We start from the raw sequence: 22,128 nt of genomic DNA, 5'->3' as shown, positions 1-22,128 counted from the left end.
TTATGACTGCTCTAACACTCAACATTTTTAAAACATGTTTACTCCCTAGCTTTTAATTGTGACTGAGCTGTTTGGCTTTTGAGTCTTGTTTTCTATTTTTCTATATTCATTTATAGTTGTTTTTTTTGTTTTTTTTAGTTTGTACAGCACTTTAGTCAACTTGTGTTGTTGTTCAAATGTGCTCATAAATAAATTGATTTCACTTGACAACTGTTTATCAGCAAGAAACTTTGGTTTGAACGGTGTGGTGATCTGGAGCCTTTCTGTGTGGAGCATTTTCTCTATCATATCAAGACTATCTCTCCACTCTATTACATATTCCATATGCACGGAGTGGAGAGATAGTCTCTCACTCAGAGAACCTTAAACTCAAAACTAGAAAAATGTAGAAGGACAAGTTATAACAGCAGATGATGCCACCTCTGAGAGTGCACGGACTCTTTAGTCTGCTTGGATAAAATTCAGTAGTGATAACATGACATTGAATTGTTCTGCAGAATTTAAAAGATAGTTTCCACTAAGAGCTTTCAATGAAATGGTGTTTATTAATATTGCTAGCATAATGTCAGCCATTCTCACCATTATTGCATTATCCTTCCATTTTAAGTGTTTGATTTTGGGGCACACTAGCTGTAATGCAAGATTGCATCCTCTCAGCAATTTTTTTTTCCTTAATAGTTGCCTGACATATATAACTGTAACAGCAGGGGAAAAAATACAGAATGAAACGTATACAGGTTATATATTCCAAATTCAATATTTCAGCATCAATGGCCAGAAACACAACACTGCTAGGCGCAAAGTAAAACTTTTATTTTTATTTTTTCACGTTTTTTATATTACAAAAAGTTAAGTTTCCATGTCCTTGAATACCAGCAAGCACATTGGGAATTAATAGAATACAAACAAGGCTTGTATGCAGCTTGGAAATTTCACCCTTTTTTTAAAATCTATTTCAAAAACAGGATTCTGATTATGTAGTTGTCTTACTGCATTTCTTTGACTTACAGGGATCACAGACAATGATTCTTTACATTGTGTGAAGCACTGAACACCTGCTATGATAGTTGTATTTCCCAGTGTTTTAGACAATAGTATCAGCCAGCATGTCCATCTGGTTGTGTTAACAACTGAGCAAATCTCTGTTCATTTTCCTGGTTGTTTACATAGCAGTCCATCCAAATTGACACACATTCTGAACCAACAGTCCTGAAACATCAACAATATACAGTGCTGCTACCAGAATTTGTTCTCACATATAATTCTAAATCATGACACATGATGTTGCTAATATTTAATCTTTTTTTTGTTGGATATGTCCTATGAAATGCTACAACCTACTGATATAGCTTATTTAGCCAAAAAAAAAAAAAGTATATGCAATACCACAAAGCTTCCAATGTGCCTAGATCTGAAAATATACATCTGAATATTCTACCCTATGTCTTCAAGTTTTGGGAAATTAACTATGTTGTCCTGAGGGTACTGTGTGGGTACAGTGCAGTCTAGGAACTGAATATACCCAGGTTTGAGCCCCTCGAATCCAAGTCTTCCCTGTGCAGGTTTCCTGTATCACTATAAACAACTCGTGTACGCTGGCTCATAGTCAGTGTAGTGTCAACGACTTTTGGGGTCTATTAGCTGATAGCAAGGATCAGGCCTTCTATCCGTTTTCTATACACTGGCTGTTGAACACAATATTTTTAAGCATAAGAAATTCTTAGGCATTAAACTAGCATTCCAGAATGCTGGTCCCGGGTTCGCTACCCACTTAAATAAAAACTCAAATTGCCCTGAAGCTTAACACAAGCCAGAATCAAGTCTTTTTCCATTTACTGCTCAACTTCCATTTTCCCAATCCATCAATCATGCCAACAAGTAAGGACCCTTAGGGAAACATGCTTGGTTCTTTGAGGTTTTGGACACTCAGGACTATTTGTTTAAAAATGACCCTGGGTTCCTTCCTCACCAACCTACCACCTTCATTTTTGTGGTCACACTTCCTTTTAAAGAACCTCTTTACATTTTTGATATCTCTTCACTTCTTCTTGTCCCTTTGACTCTGTTTTTTACTGTTTCTTCCATTAGGTTTAAAATGAAGCATGTACTCTGTAGCATCCATGGGACTCCCTTCCTCCCTTGTCAACCTGGAAAATACTTCCTTGTATAGCCTTTCCATATGGCGTCTAATTTCCTGCAGATTCCTTAGGGTTTCCCGTTTTTCTCTTAGTAGACGTGAACGGTGCCGCCTTAAAGAGGACACATCGTCCTCCAGGCCCAACAGCACATCTTGTTTCCTCTTCCTGCAGTTCTGGGCAGCTATCTTGTTCTTACCACGACGTCGTATGTCCTTGATAAGGTTAAGTTGCTCCTCACTGAGTTGGTAATTGGACAGTAGGCTATTAAACTCCTCCACTGGCAGATTAACAATTAGCTCATTGGAGAAAGGGATCTTCAGGGTTCGTGCACGGCGCTCATCCTGACTCAAAATTTTGTTCTCTGAGATGGATCTAGAAAAGGACTGTGGGTAAGGTTTGACACTATCGTGTTGTCGAGTCGATTTAGCGTGTTTGGTAGGCATCTTGCCGAGGGGGATAGAACAGGTGGAGGACGAGGGCATGTTATACGTGTGATCATGGCCAATATGCTCCAGCCAGGAAAACCCATGAAACAGACTATGATCAGAATAGTCGACAGGAACAAGCTTATTTTCATGATTCTCTCCTCCTACTGCCCCCATGTCTTCCTCTTCAAGCTCTTCCTGCTTTATCATCATTACTGCTTCCACATCTGAACCAGCTAAGTCTTCCTCAGAATCTTCATCATCATCTTTGGAGAAGGAACTTCCCGTAGCTGAGACATAAAATGAAGAGGACGTTGACGAAGAGGAACAAGAGGAGGCCTCAGAAGTACATGGAGAAGCAAGGCTGTGGCTGAAGTCCAAGGATAGACCGGAGTCTGAATCTAGCTCACCCTCACAATCTAGGAAGATTAAGATAAAAGTAAGATCAAAGTAAGTTTCACAGTTTCATTATGTGCACTTTTTTTATTTATCATGCTCTTCAATGAACTGTACTGAACTGTAAGTGTTACAGATTTTGTAAATAAAATAGTTATGGTATTGCCTACCTGTGGAATTGCCATGATGATGTGTTGATGGTCGACCATGATTTTCTATGACTGCAATCTTAGAGCCTAAGTGGTCATCATCACTGCCAATTTCCTGTTCTGCTAGTTCATGGTTGAAGCAGCTTTCATCTTCCAATCTGGCTGCCATCTCAGGACTGAATCCTTCCTCCAGAGCCTGGTCCAACAATCTAATTTCATCCAAAATGGCAGCATCCTCTAAAAGATCACTAAGTGGAACAGGAAGATCATTTTCATTGTCTTCATACCCCAGTAGGTGACTGGAAGGAGACCCCACAAGGTCTTGGGTCATAACATTTCCATCTAAAGGTAGGGTGGAATTGGAAGATTGAAAGTTAACATCAATGCCAGGACGATGTTCTGGTTCCATCCTACCCACATCAACTTGTGATAAAAAACTGATAATGTTATCTTCTTCCATTAGTTCCATGCTGAAGTCTTCTATAGGTTCTTCTGCAAGCAGATCTGTTTGGTCTGGAGGACTATTCAAGGGATGTCCATTAATGTTATTCATAGTGTCCCGTGTGTTTAATGCTGAGTTGTGGTCATCCAATTCTGCAGTAGGGGTTAATGGAAGCAGGACTGGCTCAGACTCAGATTGAGGCTCTAATAAACCTGGAAAGATGGTGTGGGCATGGTGGCAAAAATATACATATATTATTTACAACAGGTTGTGGGTTTGGAACAAACATTCACAGAATTGTCTGTAAACAAGAAAAGCAAATTATGCCATATATTTAGAAAATGTCCGGATCTTATATAGGAGTTTTCTTAAGGGTTTTCCAAAGTTATTAGAACTTACAAATTTCTATCTGTAATCTTGACTATGAAAGTGATCAGTGTTTTGTATTATTTTTAAAAACCCAGACAAAATTTTGTTAAGTTGGGCTCAGTGTCCTAATTATTTTTTCTAAGCATCTACTGAAAAAGGTCCCAAGATATTTTTAAAAGCTGTGGAAACATAGACATAACATAAACAGCTATGGTTTATTATGAAATTAATTACCATGTTGCAAATGAGTCTCCTGATCAGCTTCTGTAACAGGATTGTCACAGCAGTTAGACATTGTTCCAGACACATTTCCTTGAAAGGTTCCAGATGGTCCTGAACTTAGATTGTGGTCTGATGATGCCATGTCCATGTCTGTGTTCTGGAGGGCAGAAATGAGAATTGTATCTAAATTTACTGTATCTTGATTTTTTAATTTTATCCCATAATTTTATCTCACTCTATTTAGCAAATATATTTTCATTTTTTTTCTCCTAGTCACCTCAGGTTCCATGATATTTAGCAAATCCTGCCAATGGAGCTCAAAATCCATGGAGGGATTATCAGTGGGGAACAGTAGGGAGTCTCTGTCTGAGGGCTGCCTCTCCAGGTCCCCCACTCCACCAACAACATCATTTAGCTGAGGTCAAAGCAACCAAAAGAAATTCTGAGCACTGTTAAACGTAAGGAAAGGATTAAAAACAAATGAGAAGAGAACAGACTATGGTGGCAACCTACCCATTGTTCCTGTGTGGAGGGGAAGGTCTCCTCCAATAACCTGAAACACTCCTGGAAGGAAGTCTAAAAAAAAAAAAAAAAAAAGTGAGTTTAACCTATCGTTAATCTTTGCTGGATGACTAAGAAATCAGATACGTCTTTATCTATAAATCTCTTCTTGGGCTGATTCTTGCTTATTTATGTGTTTATATGCGTAAAAACCACAACCAATACAGCCTTCATTTTCACAATATCATACAATTGATTGTCCCAAAAATCAGAGCAGAATTGGGGGAAAAGGCTTTTAAATATGCTGCCCCTGCTTCCTGGAATAATCTGCAGAAGGAACTGAAATTATCAGAACTGGTTACCTTGGGGGAGTTTAAGTCCATCTTGAAGAACGAGAGAATAACTCTTTTACTCAATGTGATTGTTTTTAATATCGCTCTTAATTTGATCTGTTATTGTATATTTTTCACATGTTCGTACAGGATATTGTATTTGTTTTAATGTTATATACTTATGTAGTACATGTATTTTGACATTTGTTACCATGATGCCAGGTCTCTCTTGGAAATGAGATTTTTAATCTCAATGAGATTTTACCTGGATAAATAAAGGACTAATAAAAAATAACCACATGGGTGCTTATTTTAGCTGACCTTCAGGGGTGGTCTGGATAGTGGTGTCTGTAGTTTATTAATCATGGTTAGCAAGAGATTGTGCACTTTCTGGATTGGTTACAAGATGCCCCACACCTGGATCCAGGAAAGCCTAGAACTGTACATCAGGACCTTCAGTTGTTTCATCAGGAACTCATGTGGCGAACCAACTTCAAGTCACTATCATGTGAGATCTACCAAGGAGATGCTCTGCATAGGCCTCAACCCCCTCAGTGAGATAAAGACTGGCTATGGATACTGACTACAGAATGGAGCAATTGTCAGCAGCCTCCTCTACATGGATGACATCAATCTGTATGCCAAGAGCAAACAAGACATTGATTCACTGACATACATTGGAATATCGTTCAGATGGTAACGAGGAGAGGAAAGGCTGAGGGGATATATATATAAAACAAGATTTATTTTCACAGTCAAACCAGCAGTTTAGCAAACAATGTAAATTAAACCAGGGGTGGGGAACTCCAGGCCTCAAGGGCTAGAAGTCTTGCAGGTTTTAGATGTCACCCGGGGTCAACACACCTGAATCAAATGATTAGTTCATCACCAGTCCTCTGGAGAACTTCAAGACATGTTGAGGAGGTAATTTAGCCATTTAAATCCGTAGTGCTGGATCAAGGACACATCTCAAACTTGCAGGACATCGGCCCTTGAAGCCTGAAGTTCCGCACCCCTGCATTAAACGAATATCTATCTCCCTGGTTGCCCACTTATATTCATTTCCAAAGATGGTAAACATTTTGTAAGAATTTACCACAAAAGTCAAACAGTAACATTTAATAAAAGATACATTATTTAATTACAATTACAAATCCAGCAACTACTGCTCACCAAAGGTTTCACACGTGTGCCAGTTATACTGGGTAATTTCCATACTGAAATCTGTCAGATGCATTTTCTGTTTTACCAGGCAACAAACAGACAGACTGGCTCAAAATATCTTCGACCTTCCTGACCTGGTTGGGGACTTTCGAGACAAACACAAGACCCCCAGCAGCTGGTCAGCTGAGACAAATATGTGGCTTTCAACATACAGAATATAAATCAAAGCTAGATTGCTGCTGCATGACAGGAGTTCAGCTTAGTGTCTCATTTTGCGCCCATATCATTCCATTCATCATAACTGCTAAATTGTTTTAGTTGTGACTATAGCAATGTAACTGATTTATTTACTTATTTATATGATCAGTTTCATCACTGCTCGCTACTCCTGTTTACTTCCTACCACAAGTGCAAGTTAAAACCTCATGCAATAATGTGCGTTTGTTTACAAGCATGACGGCTCATTGCTTGTGAATGTCTGAACTGCTGCTGTAAACAGGAGGGATTGCAAAACGGAGTAATGCCGATGTGTGTCAGTAAGCAATAAGTTCGTGATCAGGTTTCAAAACAAGCCAGACAGTCACAAGGCTGAAGGACACTAATAAGGCTTTCATTCTGTATGAGTGTGACTGTGTTTGTGTGTACGCTGGCTAGTTGATTCTGATAGCTGACAGGGAATTTAAAACATCATTATATTTGTTTTCATTTTGATGACGAGGGGATAGCTCTGTGTGTGTGTGTGTGTGTGTGTGTGTGTGTGTGTGTGTGTGTGTGTGTGTGTGTGTGTGTGTGTGTGTGTTTGTCCTGACTGGACATGCTGGCCAGCATGTGGGTTATTTTTATACTGTACATTCTGTTTGTTGGCATCGGTCACAGTGTTTTGTTTAGTCATAATTTAGTGTGTGTAACCCCGTCTATAGTGATGATTAAATAATGTAAAATGCACCTTTCTGAGCATACACTCATGGTGATCTTTCTATGTATTTTTCAAGAAACCCTTAACACTGTAAGCTGAGAGAGATGTGGTTGCCCTTTTACTGTTACAGTACTCAGATACTAAGACAGGTTATGTGAGTGTTTAATTCTGGTCAAAGCTTGACCAGGCATGTGAGAGCTGTTGCCATTATTAAATGGAACTAGCAGCAAGCAGTAACATGGAGTGAACTGTTCATCAGCACATTCGCTTACCTAAAATTAAAGTTAACATTTTGACACTACTACTATTATTTATGGCTCTGTTTCAATGTGGGATATTCATCCTTAGTTCACCTGCCTTGTTTCCGCAGTGGATTTGTAGATATGAACTGGAAGTAAACTATCAACATGGATTCAACAAGTCACACTGTGGAGCACCACACAGACCTATAGAGCCGCTTCTTTGTTTTTTCTTTTTTAAGATGTGACTATATTTGAACTACTAAATTATCCGTTAACGCTAGTAAGCTTAGTTAGCAAGCTTCATCCATAAATTGTAGGGGTGCAAAGCACAGACTCAGATCCCTCCATTTAGTCCTCAGTAACTGAGTCTATATCACACAACAAGTTATATTGTTTGCCATTAGCAAAAGGTACCAAAACAACAGAGACACTGGAGAAGTCCACTCAGCAGCTGCCTGGGTCTACACACCTGTCAATGAGGCCAGGCCCTAACTTCAAGCTTCAACAAATTCTCAAGGGGGAAATTCACTAGGAAAATATCTGAATAAATTAAGATTAAAATATAAATAAAACTCAAACTGTACAACTTGCAGTTATTCAGTATCTAGTACCATTAGTTGAAGCAGTCGGTGGGCATTAAAAGAGTAGTGAGCAGTGTGCGTGACCCCAAAGACTCAAACAGTGTACTACAAGAAAAGAAGAAAAGCTACAGCTAACAGCAGGCTCTTGCTTTTATTCTTTCATGTGTTGCAACTGTACTGATTTTATTGCTTCAGCTTCCTGGTGAGGTCATGTGCGGTGAGGTGAGGTTTCCTAGTGACTCATCAATCTCTGACTCACTCTCTCTCATGACATCAAGCTCAGTTTGGGTGACAGTCAACAAACAAAAACAGCTCTTTAGTCGACATCACTCGTTCATATAGTATATATTTAAATAATGGCCAGCGGTTTCTATTCATTCCAACATATCTACACTGATACTTCAGTGACAATATGGGTGGACCTACAGACTTGTAAAAATCTGTTGATATTTGACAAGAAGCAGCATTTTTATTTTCAGTGCAACCTAATGATTTGGTGGTCCCCTGTGGTTTGACATTTGTGGTTTTAAATCAAACTATTGAATGGATTGGACATATAAGCACGCTCACTCCGTTCTTCCTCCGCCTCAGTGCATATTGAGGTGTAAGACAGTGGTTATTGGGCATATGGTATCCTTTCACTTTCATGAACCAAAAATGGAACTTTCAGGGCCGTTTAACACAGCAGCTTGGCAGGTGTTATATACAGATGTTCTCTTGGTCTGCTCTCTTTCTTCACAAGAAAAAATTATTGACTCATCATCTCCACTCAGTTCACATCTATTTCTCCCTACTCCCAGCCCTATGAGTGCCAATATACCAAAGAGTATATTGAGTATATAGAAAAGGCTTTAAACAGACAGAGCCAATTGTCAAGAAACAATTTCACAAACAGCTGTAAAAGCTGCATGTGAACAGGATTTTATCCTCTAGATAACACATTGTTATCTCAAGGATAAAGGTCAACCCTTGTAACTTAATTCTCTTTGGCCTAGTGTTAACTATTACAGCATAGACATCCCTGTATAAAGGCTGTGTGTTCTCTTATGGGACTGTTTATTGATGATTTTATCAGAGAACATGTAATAAACCTTTGCACACACTTACACTTAACCTAGTTCAGACATAAGTCAAAATGGTTTTAGAGGAGCATGGCACATGAAGATGAAAATAAACAGAAGAAAAACCTATATTTGAATGTTGCAAATCACACCATATAAAACTGCTGTACCTCTGTATCCTCTTTCTCCTCTTCATCCTCAAGTTCAGCTTGTGGCTCCGCAGGCAGAGCAGTCAACTCTCTCTCTATTTCAGCAGGAGTTCTTTCCAGCAAGGATGCCTGGTCTGGAGATCTTATGGGGAGGGGTTCTGGCTCCCGCTGGACCAGCCATGTCTCTAGTTCTGCATGTGGAACCTGTGGAGAAAGGTTCACAATTATATGAACTTTTCTCACAAGATCACAGGAGTCTTACCAAAAGCATTCATTTTGCTGTCCTACAATAAGCTGTATAGGATTAGAGTTAGGTGCACCGCTACTACTTTATGTAGAATTCTTTATATAGCATGCCCAAACAGAAATCTTACAATAGAAGATCAGATATGTGTAAAACACTCTGATTTGATCTGATCTTGTAGTTTCTGAAACTATGTTTGTTTAACGTGTGGGTAAAAATACACTTAAGCCTACTCCTGTGGTGACCTGGTGGATTTTAAGAGGTAAATGTTTCAGGTTTTTGTGCTAAGTCAGCGAAATCTGCTGCCCGCTGTGACTTGTTACTGAACAAACTCACATGACAGTTCTATCTATAATCATATCTAAGCATACTTTTAAACTGCTCCTTTAATCCTTAAAATTGCATGAACTTATAATTGGAATGCAAAGTATTGATGACTAAAGAGATAACGATTAAAAAGAAAAAAAATTTTTTACGTGTAGTCTGTCCAAAGAGCGCACCCAGCCCAGCAGCCTTTGTGCTGTGGAGAACCCATCTAGTTCTACATTTTTGGGGTGCAAGCCTTCCTCCAGGTGATTGCGGAGGTTGTGGAACTGTGTTTGGGTGAGGGCTGAGGTTGGACCCAGGATCATGTCATGCAAAGAGGAAGTCAGGTAGGGCTCCAGTTCCACGTCCACCCTCACGCCACAGAGACTCAGCAGGATGGCCATCTGGATAAGGCCTTCTGTAAAGTATTTCTTGAGGTGCAGCATTGTTTTGGCAGATGACAGTAGTTTTAGAAAAGCAGACTATAAAGCTTGATGTTGGTCACCACCACTGTGGTGTCTCTTCTTTTGCGTGGTTCTCCTGCAAGAAGCAAAAAGAAGCTCTTTTAGGTTCTACTCTATAGCGTGGCTCAATGGGAAAGTAAAGAAGATAGGAAAATACACCAATTCTCCATTGATCAGGGCCTAATCCGAAAAAGGCAATCTGGCAAATTTTAGATGTTGTTTCTTATTTAATCATTGCAAATAAATATATTAAATATATTTTAGTCCCTTCCATATGAAAATGTGTTGTAATTTGAGTGCAAAGCCCTGCAAAACTGTGATGCCCAGACAGTTTCTGTCCCATTTACAACTTCACAAAGTCTGATTCATTTTAACAGCTGTAACAAAGTTGGAACTTTCTTACTGCTACGCTGTAACCACTAGAATTACCCTTCGATTAGCCTATAATTGATGCTAGTACTATACCCCCCACCATTATGATGTTGATATTAACTCCAGCTATCAAATGTAATCTTCCACTGTCAGTGTAGCCTGCTTTAGAGCAGTTGAGCTCTGACAGTTAGTATGAGGAGATAAGGCAGGCACAGGGCAGGGCTGGCCTGTATCACTGCTCTCAGTAACTTTGACCTACTTCTAGAAAGTCTTTGGTAACCACCTGCCTGGCACACAACGCCTGTGTTACTCACTGCAGCCACATGATGTAACTACCAATGTTTGCCTGGAAAACCCCTCTCCATGTACTCCATCCAAGAATTGAGTTTACTTTTACTTCTGTGGTGATCTGTTTAGAGAAGGTGGTGTAGAACTCCTGACTGAGACAGTCATCTGGCATTGTACTTGGTACCTGGCAAACTAATACAGCCCTGCAAACTTCTCATTGTGGGAAGTATGATTAATAAACTCAGGGTTTCCTACGGAAAAGTTGTTAGCGCCCACAACTGTGAAAAAAGTGTGAACGCAAAGGAATTCAGTACTCTCTCTTACACACAGAAGAGCAGTAGCTAACTTTGATTTGTGGTCATAAGTGAGTGGATTTTAAATGAACAGGTAAAACAATATTAAATCATAACATTTTAGCCCCTTCTCAGTTTATCAAACAATTCTGTGTAATGTAAAAAGCAATTAGCGGAAAAAGAATGAAAAGCTAGAATTGAGGAATGTTGTTGTTATCTGATCAGTCTTCTCATCTTATGATCATAACCATAAGAATCAATTAAAGCGTATTAGGCTATTACCAAGTATCAAGTAATCATAATTCAGAAAAATGTTTCTCTGCTACTGGATTAATGTGTGTCTTTACTGGTCCGGCTGGCTCTTGTATATGTCAAATGTTAAATCTTACTTTGTAAAATACGATTGCATTTTACATGTATTATGTAACATTGCCTCTTGAAATTAGGCTTGGTTATAAATATGACGGGAATCTAGTCGGAGAGCCTGAGCAGCAGGTTGCACAGTGTTTTTATCCCCGATCATCCAGAACATCCTGATAACTGTGTTATCGCGGAGAAGCCGTTTATACATACACATGCATTTTATTTGTACCCTACAAAAAGAAACATAACACAACGAGAGCCTAACAGTGTAAGCACGTTAGTAGCGTACATTATACAGCATTACCGGGATACTGCTGTGACTCCACTGGCGACTCCCAAACACACCCTCACACAGAAGTATACAGACACAAAATAATATACAAAAGCACATCAAAGTAATTAATATATCGATAATAAGTGTGGGCATAAAAGATGCTGTCTTACCAGTCAGGTTTAGTGTGTGCTCAGGGTGTTTGTTGATCTCTCCTACACTACCGCAGCTTATGTTTCTGTTCACTAGAACTGCCCTGGAGGGTGGGACCTTTTTAAAGTAGCACCCTCGTGGTGACGTGTAATAAGCCCTCCCTAGGGAAAAAAAAACCCACTGGCGTGTGTGTTAGCATTTCCCTACTTAAGCTGGGGACTTCTTTTAAAAGAAATAAACAAAATATTGCTCACCAAGTAATGCCTGCGACAACAATAATACAGGCCGTGAAGTTTCCTCTCCGTTCACGCAAAGCTGACGGCAGATTTTGAAGACGTGTTACTTCGGTCTGTCGCAAACAGTTTACTATAATTTATTAGTGAATGTGAAATATAAGAACAGGCTGCTGGTCTCGTGATTTGTGTCTTTCTCCCAGCAATCAAAATAAGAATACAGGGACTAATAAGTAATTTTACTAACATATTTCTAAATATGATATTTTGAATATCACCAGCAGAGCATATCATATGGCTACATCCCTAACACCGAAAAATTTCCACTGTGTTTGTCTAGAATTAACACTGCAAAGTTAACAAGCGCAAAGAAACAGACCTGAAACTGAGCATTCAGGTTGTGCTCACTCTCTCGAGAAGGGTCACCAGAAATGCACAAAGAAATAAGAATTACATAAGTAAGAAAATATATAGATCATAAATCTCTGTCACATAGATATATTGTCTGTTCTAAGGTGAATCACATTGTTTTCCATCATCTTGCAGCAAACAAGGAGTTTCCCCTGACCTATACAATGTCAAAGTGCCTCATAGTAGATGCTCCCTACCTTCAGATGCTGCTCAGAGGCCAAAAACACACAACTGCTACAGTGATTTCCCTGGGTGTCATGTCAGCTCTATAACCACAGCCGAGCACATTAAAGCCACAGATACAATGTAAGGACAGACCTAGGTTAAAATCTGCCTCTTTTTATAACATTTGGTGAAGTAAGATAGATTGATATAATTTCTTCTGTATTCTAACCTGCCAACTAGTTGACTGTGAGCTCTGTCTGGCGTTCGCTGTCATACTTTTACTGTAAGATATTTACTTGGTACATCATTCTGACAAACCAAAGGTTCTTTGAAAATCTCTATATCATGTTTTTTTGCACATTAATTTAGTTGAATTTATTCCATTTTTGGCATTGCTTACTAGAAAATCAGCACAAACTGCAGTTTGACATTCTTTTTTATTTATAAAAAAATGCTATAAACATTCCAGGACATTGTTCAAGAAACACAATTCAAACATTAAGCTGATTTGAAGGCAACACTTCAGGATTTGTTACATTTTTATCGTCATTCAAAAAACTTCTTTCAATTTACATTCTTGCAGCTCGGATTTAAGTGTCCAAAGTTATGTTGTGAAGCAGGGTCAGACCAACCATTAAGAGATTTGGCTGATGGTTAAAAAAAGATTAGCAGAAGCATGACTTGTTCAGGATCTATAAGAATCACGATTGCTGTGTTTACCTGTACTAACAGAGATTTTCAAATCTGTAATGGCACATATACAACAGGGTAACAAGTTCTTTAAACATTAAAAAGTGCACACATAAACAAAATCTTATATTGTTTACTTCATAATGACTGGTTTAAAGAGAACAGTACTGGAGGAACCTTTTTGAAGCATTATTTGCAAACTTGCATTGAAATGAACAGAAGAAAAGTCACAAATAGGATTAAAATAATATATTCAGTCACAAGCGAGATCACTAAAGTCTATCAACATTTTCTCTACAGTCCAGAAAAATAGTGAAGAAGATTTTCAGACAGTCTGTGCTGAGACACATCAGTGTGGCTAGGAGAAAAGTGTACTGTTACCACAAATGCTCTTAAAGCAGGCAATGCATTTTATTTATGGTAACAAAACTTTATTAAGAAATTCTAAGAAAATTTTACTTTACTGATCTCCTCCTGAAATGGTTTAATCAGCTGTCAGCACTGAGAGACTGGGCAATCCCAGTGATAAGAAGATGTGGAATGTAATGGGGAGCTATGTGAGTAAAGCTTATTCTTCTTGAGAAAATAGATATAATAATTATTTTTAAATATTAATTTGTTTCTTTCATACACCTATTCTGCACTTACTGGTCCTCAAAGATTTCTACAATCAATCAGATTTATCCTGACCTCATTCTTCATATCACACCAAGATTTTCTTGTAGCACAACCCCATTTTTAGCACCAAAAACAGGAAACTTACTTATAAAAAATTTGGTTAATAGAGGTTGGGTTACTACAATACCAAGGGTGTTTCAAGATTTTGGCTCTGCTTGTTGTATTAATACAAAATATCCATCTTATAAAGTCAATTTCTGTTGCTGCTTCCACAAAACCATATTAGCTTAAATGCTATAATGTTTATAGGTTACACTACATTTATTGCCTTGTTACAAATGGATTGATAGATAGTTTGTAATTTTGACTTCTAATGTCCCGTATTGGCAGGACAGTCAGATTTATTTGGACGTTACACTTCAGCTCTACCACAGAATTTACATAAAATATGGAAGTAGCCACTCTAAAGTCGCTGATTGAATACACAAGTTCCACTGCGAAGCCTTCAGTTGAGGTTTTTGCCTGTGCAACCTAGATGTTTTAGTTTTTAGTACTACTAATACTATTATGTCAACGGGGAAAAGAAATAACTGAAAACAGTAGAGTACTAAAAATCAGGGAAAAATATATTTGAAGACATTTTTGAAGTCAACATTATACAATTGATTTGTAATTGTATGAGGAAAACATGGTTGGATTGATACTTGGGCGGTTAGATTCATTATTCAAAGTAAACAGGCTGGGCTGGTTTAACATGAATTCTGCTAATAATCTCATATGACAGCTTTTAGGAATAAGCTTTGTCATACTTTAGGATATGGAAATAAAAAGGATTACTTGGTATTCAGTGTGAGACAGGATGCAGCACAGTTTTTGTTCTGGTTCAGACGGTTGATTTGAAGAGTGCAGAGGACAAAATTAAATTGTGGCATCAGATCTCACAACAGAATAAAACCCACAAATCATGGTTTTGTTTCTTTCTTTTTTTTCTTTTCAAAATACATATTTTGATGTAAAAATAAATTTTCTAGATATTACACACTGGACAGATATAAATAAGCCACTTTGAGAGTGTATGTGTTTTTCTTTTTTTAAGTAATTTCCAGAAATATTTAGAGTTTATCAAGCTCTATGGAAATATCATCCACAGAAAGCTAAATACATGGTTACATCACTTCACATGTAGTGAATTGACAGACTTTGCAAAACAATGTGCTTAAAGTGCAAAGACAGACCAGAAATGACTTCATATCTGTTGACTTCTGAGACTGTCACCTGTCAGTCATGCTGTTACTTCTGATTTTGATCAGTTAACAAACCAAATCACAACTTGACATTTTTTGGCTGACTCCCCCTATGGTAATGTTGTGATGCTCTGTTTTCTCTCCCTGCTATCGCCCACCTACATCTTCACCTTCATCTCTCCCCCCAATTGTCCACCATCATCTTCTTCATTCTGTTTAGGATCCTGCCTCCTGCTCCTGTCCCAAGGCCTCTAAAATAATTCCCATTGGAGTCCTCTTCAAACCAATGCTTTCGAGTTTGTTTTCCAGCTTGTTCTTCAGACTGCGGAGCCTCACCGATGCATGGATGAGAACCACTGGAAAGAAGAGAGACAAGACTTTCTGTCCAACAGAACTTTTCTGCTTCTTGTTTGAATAAGACCCACACACACTGCATTCAGACACACAATAAGTCCTCAACAAGTTCTGCAAACTATTTGCTTTCCTTCTTCTAGCTTCTGCTCAAATTCAGCAGATGTCCATATTGACACCAAAAAACAATCATGTTATCTTTGGATGACCAGGCAGCTATTTTCTTATCTGTAACACATTACCTAATAATAAAGGCCTTTATTTTATAATGATATTTATAATTTTTCATGCTTCGATTTATGTTTGAACCTTATCTGTGTTTTCCCCAAACAAGCTGCTTTTTTGCAAATTTGTGCAAAAAAAGTTGATAACTTTGTGGTTCTGGCTAGAATTTTAAGTCTTTTTCTAGAGCGACAACCCAAAAATATGATGGCTCTACCCACAGCATAATTTCATAAGTTTGATTTTAGAACTTAAACTAACTTCCTAACAAACAAACCTATGGCCTGAGTTATAATTGCTATGAAAACCCAAGGACAAAGCAATAAGTGGTTCAGGAGAATCCAACAGAAACGTGAGGCTGTCATCTGCAAGTAGCCTTTACACTTCATACTACTTCCCTTTAATGCAATTAGAGAATTGTACAACCCAATAATGAATAACCATTAATTTACAACGTGTCCTTTTAATGTCTCATCTCTCTTTTTTTTTTATCCAGAATGCTCACCTGCAACTCCTCATTTATCCTATTTTGTATCAAAGCACAGGTACAAAAACTCAGTATATGTATAACTTCTCTCAATTTAAATATGAGCAAGAGACATAGAGTCAAAACATCAACGTTTTTTACATTGCAACACCAAGACTGATCGACAAACACCATATACAGAAGTAAAGATGGGGCTGTTATGCAGGCTATGATGCTATCTGCTCTACCACCTAGCTGTGGCTCAGTAGGTAGAGCTGGTCATCATGCATCAGGACTTTAATGCCTGGCTACTCCAGAAATGTCTTTTAAAAAGCAACTTGATAAACAACAATGAAGACAAATTTACTGATCGGTCAGACTAACTCACAAGTGTTGACTCCAGTGCTAATAAAGCAAACCAATGTATCACATGGCAGTGGTTTGGAAAGTCTTTAGAGATGTTGATTTATCAAAACCAAGCCCATGCACTTGTGAAAAGAATGCCTGCTTCACAGGTTCCCAAAACAGCCAAACTTTGTTTTCATAATCTGGTCAAATTTGCAGCATACGATTTAGTGTGTATTTTTCTGTCTTACTGAATATAGGGAAGGCTATCCCAAACAGAAATACGGCCACTCCTCCCAGCACTGATATGAAGAGGTAGCTAGCCACAAGAATGGCCAACATAGAGACTGTTGGGTGGTTTCTACGGAAACGGCGAATAGGAGCTTGGTTCTCTGCAGCCCAGACAAAGCCAGTGAACAACAAGGTGACCACCGTCATGCCAGTGAAAAGCTGGAAGGGCTCGAAATACCTGAGAGGAGACAGGAATAACTGTAAGTAATGGATATACATAATGAGACTAGCATCTTGACCTCCAAAGACCCGAACTCTTTCATGTCATGCATTTTCAATTTCTCTTTGCTATTTGGGCTGATTGGGACCTGATGACTGTAAAAATAAAGAATTACGTGATTTTTTTTTTTACCTGATTTTTGGTTCTGAAAAAAATGACATCCACATATGAAGAAATTAGTTTTAAATTTCGATAGAACAGTGGCAGTATAATATCCTCGTAAGTGGATATCAGGTCCTTGTAGAGCAAAATTTAGTATTTTGGTCTAGACAACCCAAAATGTGATGTCCACATATGTGGACGCCAGGTCTTAGGAGCTTAATGCTTAATAAGGAAAAAACAAGTATTACTGAGAGATTCTCTGTTGGTTCTGCCAGTCACTGAGAAATCAGCTGCTTAAACCCCATTCACTCAGACCAAGAGACTGGTCAGTGATCCTGCTTTCTGGTACAGACCCCTGATCTGTCGTCTGCCTTTGTTATTTGGACTAACTGTAATGAACGTTGTCCTGATTCACTCTCTATGTTATTGTCATATACAGACTTTGGATATTACTAAGTGTACTATATAAAGTAACTCTACATGAATTCATTGAATATGTTAGCAGTCCTGTTGGAAACTAAATTCAAAGTTCAACAAAAACGTGGGTCTGAAAAACTGTCTACAGCAGATGAACAGTGTGTGCATTCAATGTCCTAAAGAAAGTAATTTGAGTTTCTTGAGGAAAAAAAAAAAACACAAACAGTGCTTTTCTTACATTCAGTGTAAATAATCTAAATTGTGGTGCATACCAGCAAGCCAATTTGTGCCAGAAGAGAAACTACTACAAACTTCTTTCATCACCTTATGTACTTGTCACATAAGAAGATGATCTTGATTAGTCAAATTGAAACTGGATGATATGCCTCCAAGTCATCTGCTCCACTCCTTAAAGTTACAACTTGCATTTGAATCTTTTGGTTCAGTGTGGTCCAGAAGATTCTCCTAGTGCACGTTTATGGAGGCAGGAGGTCTGTCCACAATTAAAGTAATTAAACTTGAACCAATGTGGAGGTTGTTTGGTTTGATGTTTATTTCTAATACGCTTTTCATCCTTCCTATGAGCTCACTGTCCGGTCTCTAAAACTTGTTTGTTCCCAATTTGCTACTCTATCAAAACAAACAAAAAAACCCAAAACAACACACACTCTTGGTGCACAACCTCAAATTTTGGGTTTAAGGATAGAACTGGAAGGAAATATGTTAGTTCCCGGACTGTGTGGCATTTCCTTTAACGTGCTGTAACAGATCATTGAGATCAGCTGCCTTCTTCCATTCCCACGAGAAATGGAGGTTGGCAGATCTGACTAAGATGTTCATTACTCCAAATCTGTGTCTCGCTCTCGTGTGTGAAACTGTATGGCCAAGAGACGATGTCATGATCATGGAGCCTGTTCGTTTTGGCTGTTGCTGAAATGCAAGTCACTAAAAGGAGTTCAGCACAACCCTGCAAATTCATAAACTTTGCTGCTTACTAGAATGAGAGAGAGAATGGACAGTGTGAGAGGGGGGTGCTGACCACGTCAGAACAACGAAACCTACCCCACTATGAACAGGAAGCCAAGCACGCAGAGGAAATAATTGCTCTGGTAGTAAAGCAGGTTGTTAATAATGCGGTTATTCCAGCGGTCCAAGTTACGCACATCTGGCGTGGCGAACCGGGCCGAACACAGGAGGAAATCATCCAGACTCCGGAGGGGTGGCGGCTGCACGCCTGCCATCTTTTCTAAGCGATAAATACACGAGCTTTCCCAGAGTGCAACGGGGGACGAAGAAATGGGGAAGAACGCTCCAGAGCCGAACTGGCTCGAGCGCGCAATCCCTAATAGCGAGAATGCGCGCTCGTCCACGCAGTAGTTTGGGAACACTGAAGTATCCTTACTAATACCTCTTATTACCATTCACTTGTAGCCCGTTGTGTTTTGTACTCAGTCAATAAGTGGAGCATATTTTAGGATGTTAAAATGTTTTACATTAGTTAAACTGCCACGTTTGCCATTTTTATCAATTAGCACCTAGTTTCGACTGTATTCAGTAAAATCGATTATATTACACAGTCCACGCGTGGCACAGGAAAAAAAGTTTTTTGTTTTTTTTAAAGGCACCCATAGTTGCTTTGTGTTTTAATCTATTTAATATTTTTATTTTGTTTTCTCAATTTTATATAGTTACTGAAACTATAAAAATACATTTGAGTATTCAGAAGAAGGGAATGGTTTTGGGGTTACCTATTCATGTTTTCAATCTTAATTTGTAAAACTAAACTTATGAAATAGATGTACCGTAAAATAAAATGTTTCTGTCCCTCCAGGTGTTGTCTTCAAAAATACTAACAAGTGATAATTATTTGACTTCAAGGTACAAACCTCTGGATACGTCCTATGATTTCTTTGAATGATACCTTTTGGACAGAGGATTTAGATAGTTCCACATATCAACAATAATATGGTAAATGGTAAATGGACTGGTTCTTATACAGCGCTTTTCTATATCTGAGCCCTCAAAGCGCTTTATGGTTCTGCCTCATCATTAATCTGAAAACACAATTTTCTCTCTTCCATTAATGCCGTTACAATTAATTTAATACTAGTGTTTCATCTCTCAACCAGCATCTAATTCTTTCAAACCTTTCCAAATAAATAGTCCCACTGGATCAAACCAAATTTGTTGTGGTTAATTTGCATTGGATCAAACCAAATTTGATCCAGTACAAATTAACCACAACAATTTTACAGATATTCTATTCTTTGTTGTTTTAAATTTCCAGGAGAGACCTTTGTCAGACCTTTGTCATTGATAGTGAGATTTGCTGGCTGAGGCAGCTGAAAAACTGACCACAAGCTATGACATTTTACAAAGTGAGACCTCTGTGGGAGGTGGATATGAAACAGTATACTTACATACCTTGCTCATACATACTCATCACTCTAGACCAGAAATGAATTTGAGATATGGTTGGAGTAATTCATATCTTTGCATTTATCACTCTTTACAAAGCGTGATAAATGCAGAGGAGGAGAGCATGATCTTTATTCTTTTCATGGCATTCTGAAGGAAGCATTGTGCTGCAAGCCATCACGAAAAAGGCTCGTAATTCTTCAAAGCCAGTCATAACAGACAAAGTGCTGTGCCAGTAATCGCCTTTTATTTAAAACATTCATGTATCAATGTGCAAAAACTAAGACATAACTGTTGAAATGGCTCTTCGGGTTGTTCTTCCTTTGTTTTGTATGTTCATCAAATGTGGTTGTTTTTGTGTCAAATTTGGACTTTTTTATATATCTATTTATTTATTTTAGTGTGTTGTGCGGTGCCGTTAATTGTACAGCTTGCTTAACCTCTTCACATCTACCAGGTCACCAGTGACCGATTTAGGTCTAAGATTACATCCTGCTGTGAGTATTCTGCGACCCTCTTATGGTCCTCCGTCCATCCTGCTTAGCTCCTTCCAGCTGTCTCAGGATCTCCTTAGGGTTGCAGTGGAGGGCTGCAGAATGTGTGACCACTACTTCAAATGATGGGTCTGCCTTCATCACCTCAGGGTTGCTGCTTCACCATCTTCAGTTAGATACAGTCACATTCCCCACCATGTTCTCTACCAGTGAAAATTTCCTTTACTGGACAGCACCCAGACCTTGTCCACAGTGACATTGCCACCCCCACTACCCAATGCAGTTGAATGAGAACATGGATAGGACTAGTGGTAGTAACTTTTCCAAAAAGTACTTTATTGAAGTACAGTTTCAGTGTGCTTTTTCTATATATTTTTTCTGTATCTTACTCTACTTCTGCATCACTATATTCTTGATTCAAATGCTGTACTTTGTGCTCCATACCATTATTTTTTTTAGTTAGTATTTTTTTATTTTGCTCGGTTATGAAGAATTATGCACAGATTAATTGAATCTTAAACAAACAAATAAATAAATAAAACAACAAAACTTTCCTGCAGCAGACTGGAAGCCAGTCCAGAGTGAACAACGTCAGTTGGGATAGATTTGGAAAGTTAAAGTTGCATAAAATGTCATGTACAGGACATTTGTCTTCTACAGAACATAAAATAGCTATTTGGGGCAAGCACAGAAGCAGCCAATATCAGGTCAACTGACAATCTGTGTGGATATTCATTCTTCATGCTCTGTATTTATTTTTATTCTAATGTGCAGATAAGTGTCAGGAATGAAAATCATGCATATTTTGAGCATTTAGAGGTTGAATCCTCGAATCTATGCAATAGAGGTATTGATAGCAACATTAGCACAGCTACTAGACATAATAGCTACTTTTATGGAGAAATACAGCAGGTTACAAAGTACCAGATTTCTGTAAAAATCAGTCCTTACATAATCCACAATAACAAACACTTGTTGCATTTTTATGTCATTGACAAAAAAAGAAATGTAGAACCTACATGGGGTTATTTGACCAAATCTGCAAAAGTATGGGGGATCAAACAAGAGACAGCAACACAGTGGTGACAACAAAGGCATGAGCTTGTGAACAGTATAGGCTGGTGGGATGCAGCTGAAGTGACTATGGCTATATGCACTGCAGGATCCTAAGGTTGAGATGTCTCTGCAGGTAAGATCTGGGTACATAGCACTATATGAGAGAGGTTTGACTACCGTATAGATTTGACAGTATTTAATATAATCACCTACCCCCACTTAACATGATCAGTGCACTTCACATTTCAGCTGAATCATTCAAACAAAGAATTTGATTTTAGTAATGAATACGTTTTTCTAATAGAACACAAAAGAATAACCAATTACCTCTATAAAAGGTTTACAGTGTTTTTATTTGTGATCTTTCTCATTGTACAGGGAGAGCGGAACATGTAAAGCCTTGACTGTGATTTTCTTACACTGTAAAAATACAATGTTTGCTTTTCCAAATTCACCAGTCAGCTGTCATTATATTTCTACATCATAGCAGAAATGCACAAAGAACAGTTTCCACATCTAACTTGTTAAGATCTAAAAATACTTT

General features: G+C 38.3%; 2 protein-coding genes across 2 annotated transcripts; both read right to left on the bottom strand.

Moving 5' to 3' along the window:
- Positions 1 to 792: 792 nt before the first annotated feature.
- Positions 793 to 11,975, bottom strand: LOC102306403 (endoplasmic reticulum membrane sensor NFE2L1). The gene is made up of 8 exons (XM_005949555.2): positions 11,862 to 11,975; positions 9,808 to 10,177; positions 9,109 to 9,291; positions 4,655 to 4,717; positions 4,419 to 4,556; positions 4,154 to 4,298; positions 3,130 to 3,762; positions 793 to 2,982 (listed from the first exon to the last, which is right to left on the bottom strand). Exons 2-8 carry the CDS (start codon positions 10,081 to 10,083, stop codon positions 2,039 to 2,041), a joined length of 2,382 nt encoding a protein of 793 aa, XP_005949617.1. The 5' UTR covers positions 10,084 to 10,177; positions 11,862 to 11,975; the 3' UTR covers positions 793 to 2,038.
- Positions 11,976 to 13,574: 1,599 nt separating this feature from the next.
- Positions 13,575 to 18,919, bottom strand: praf2 (PRA1 domain family, member 2). Its single transcript, XM_005949554.2, has 3 exons — positions 18,679 to 18,919; positions 16,838 to 17,055; positions 13,575 to 15,558 (listed from the first exon to the last, which is right to left on the bottom strand). Exons 1-3 carry the CDS (start codon positions 18,855 to 18,857, stop codon positions 15,419 to 15,421), a joined length of 537 nt encoding a protein of 178 aa, XP_005949616.1. The 5' UTR covers positions 18,858 to 18,919; the 3' UTR covers positions 13,575 to 15,418.
- Positions 18,920 to 22,128: the final 3,209 nt, after the last annotated feature.

The sequence above is a fragment of the Haplochromis burtoni genome, unplaced genomic scaffold, assembly GCF_018398535.1.
Source record: "Haplochromis burtoni strain Fernald_Lab_line unplaced genomic scaffold, NCSU_Asbu1 Contig_678, whole genome shotgun sequence".
Lineage (NCBI taxonomy): Eukaryota > Metazoa > Chordata > Actinopteri > Cichliformes > Cichlidae > Haplochromis > Haplochromis burtoni.
The sequence above is the reverse complement of the archived record's forward strand: the minus strand, read 5'-3'. Positions and strand labels throughout refer to the sequence as shown.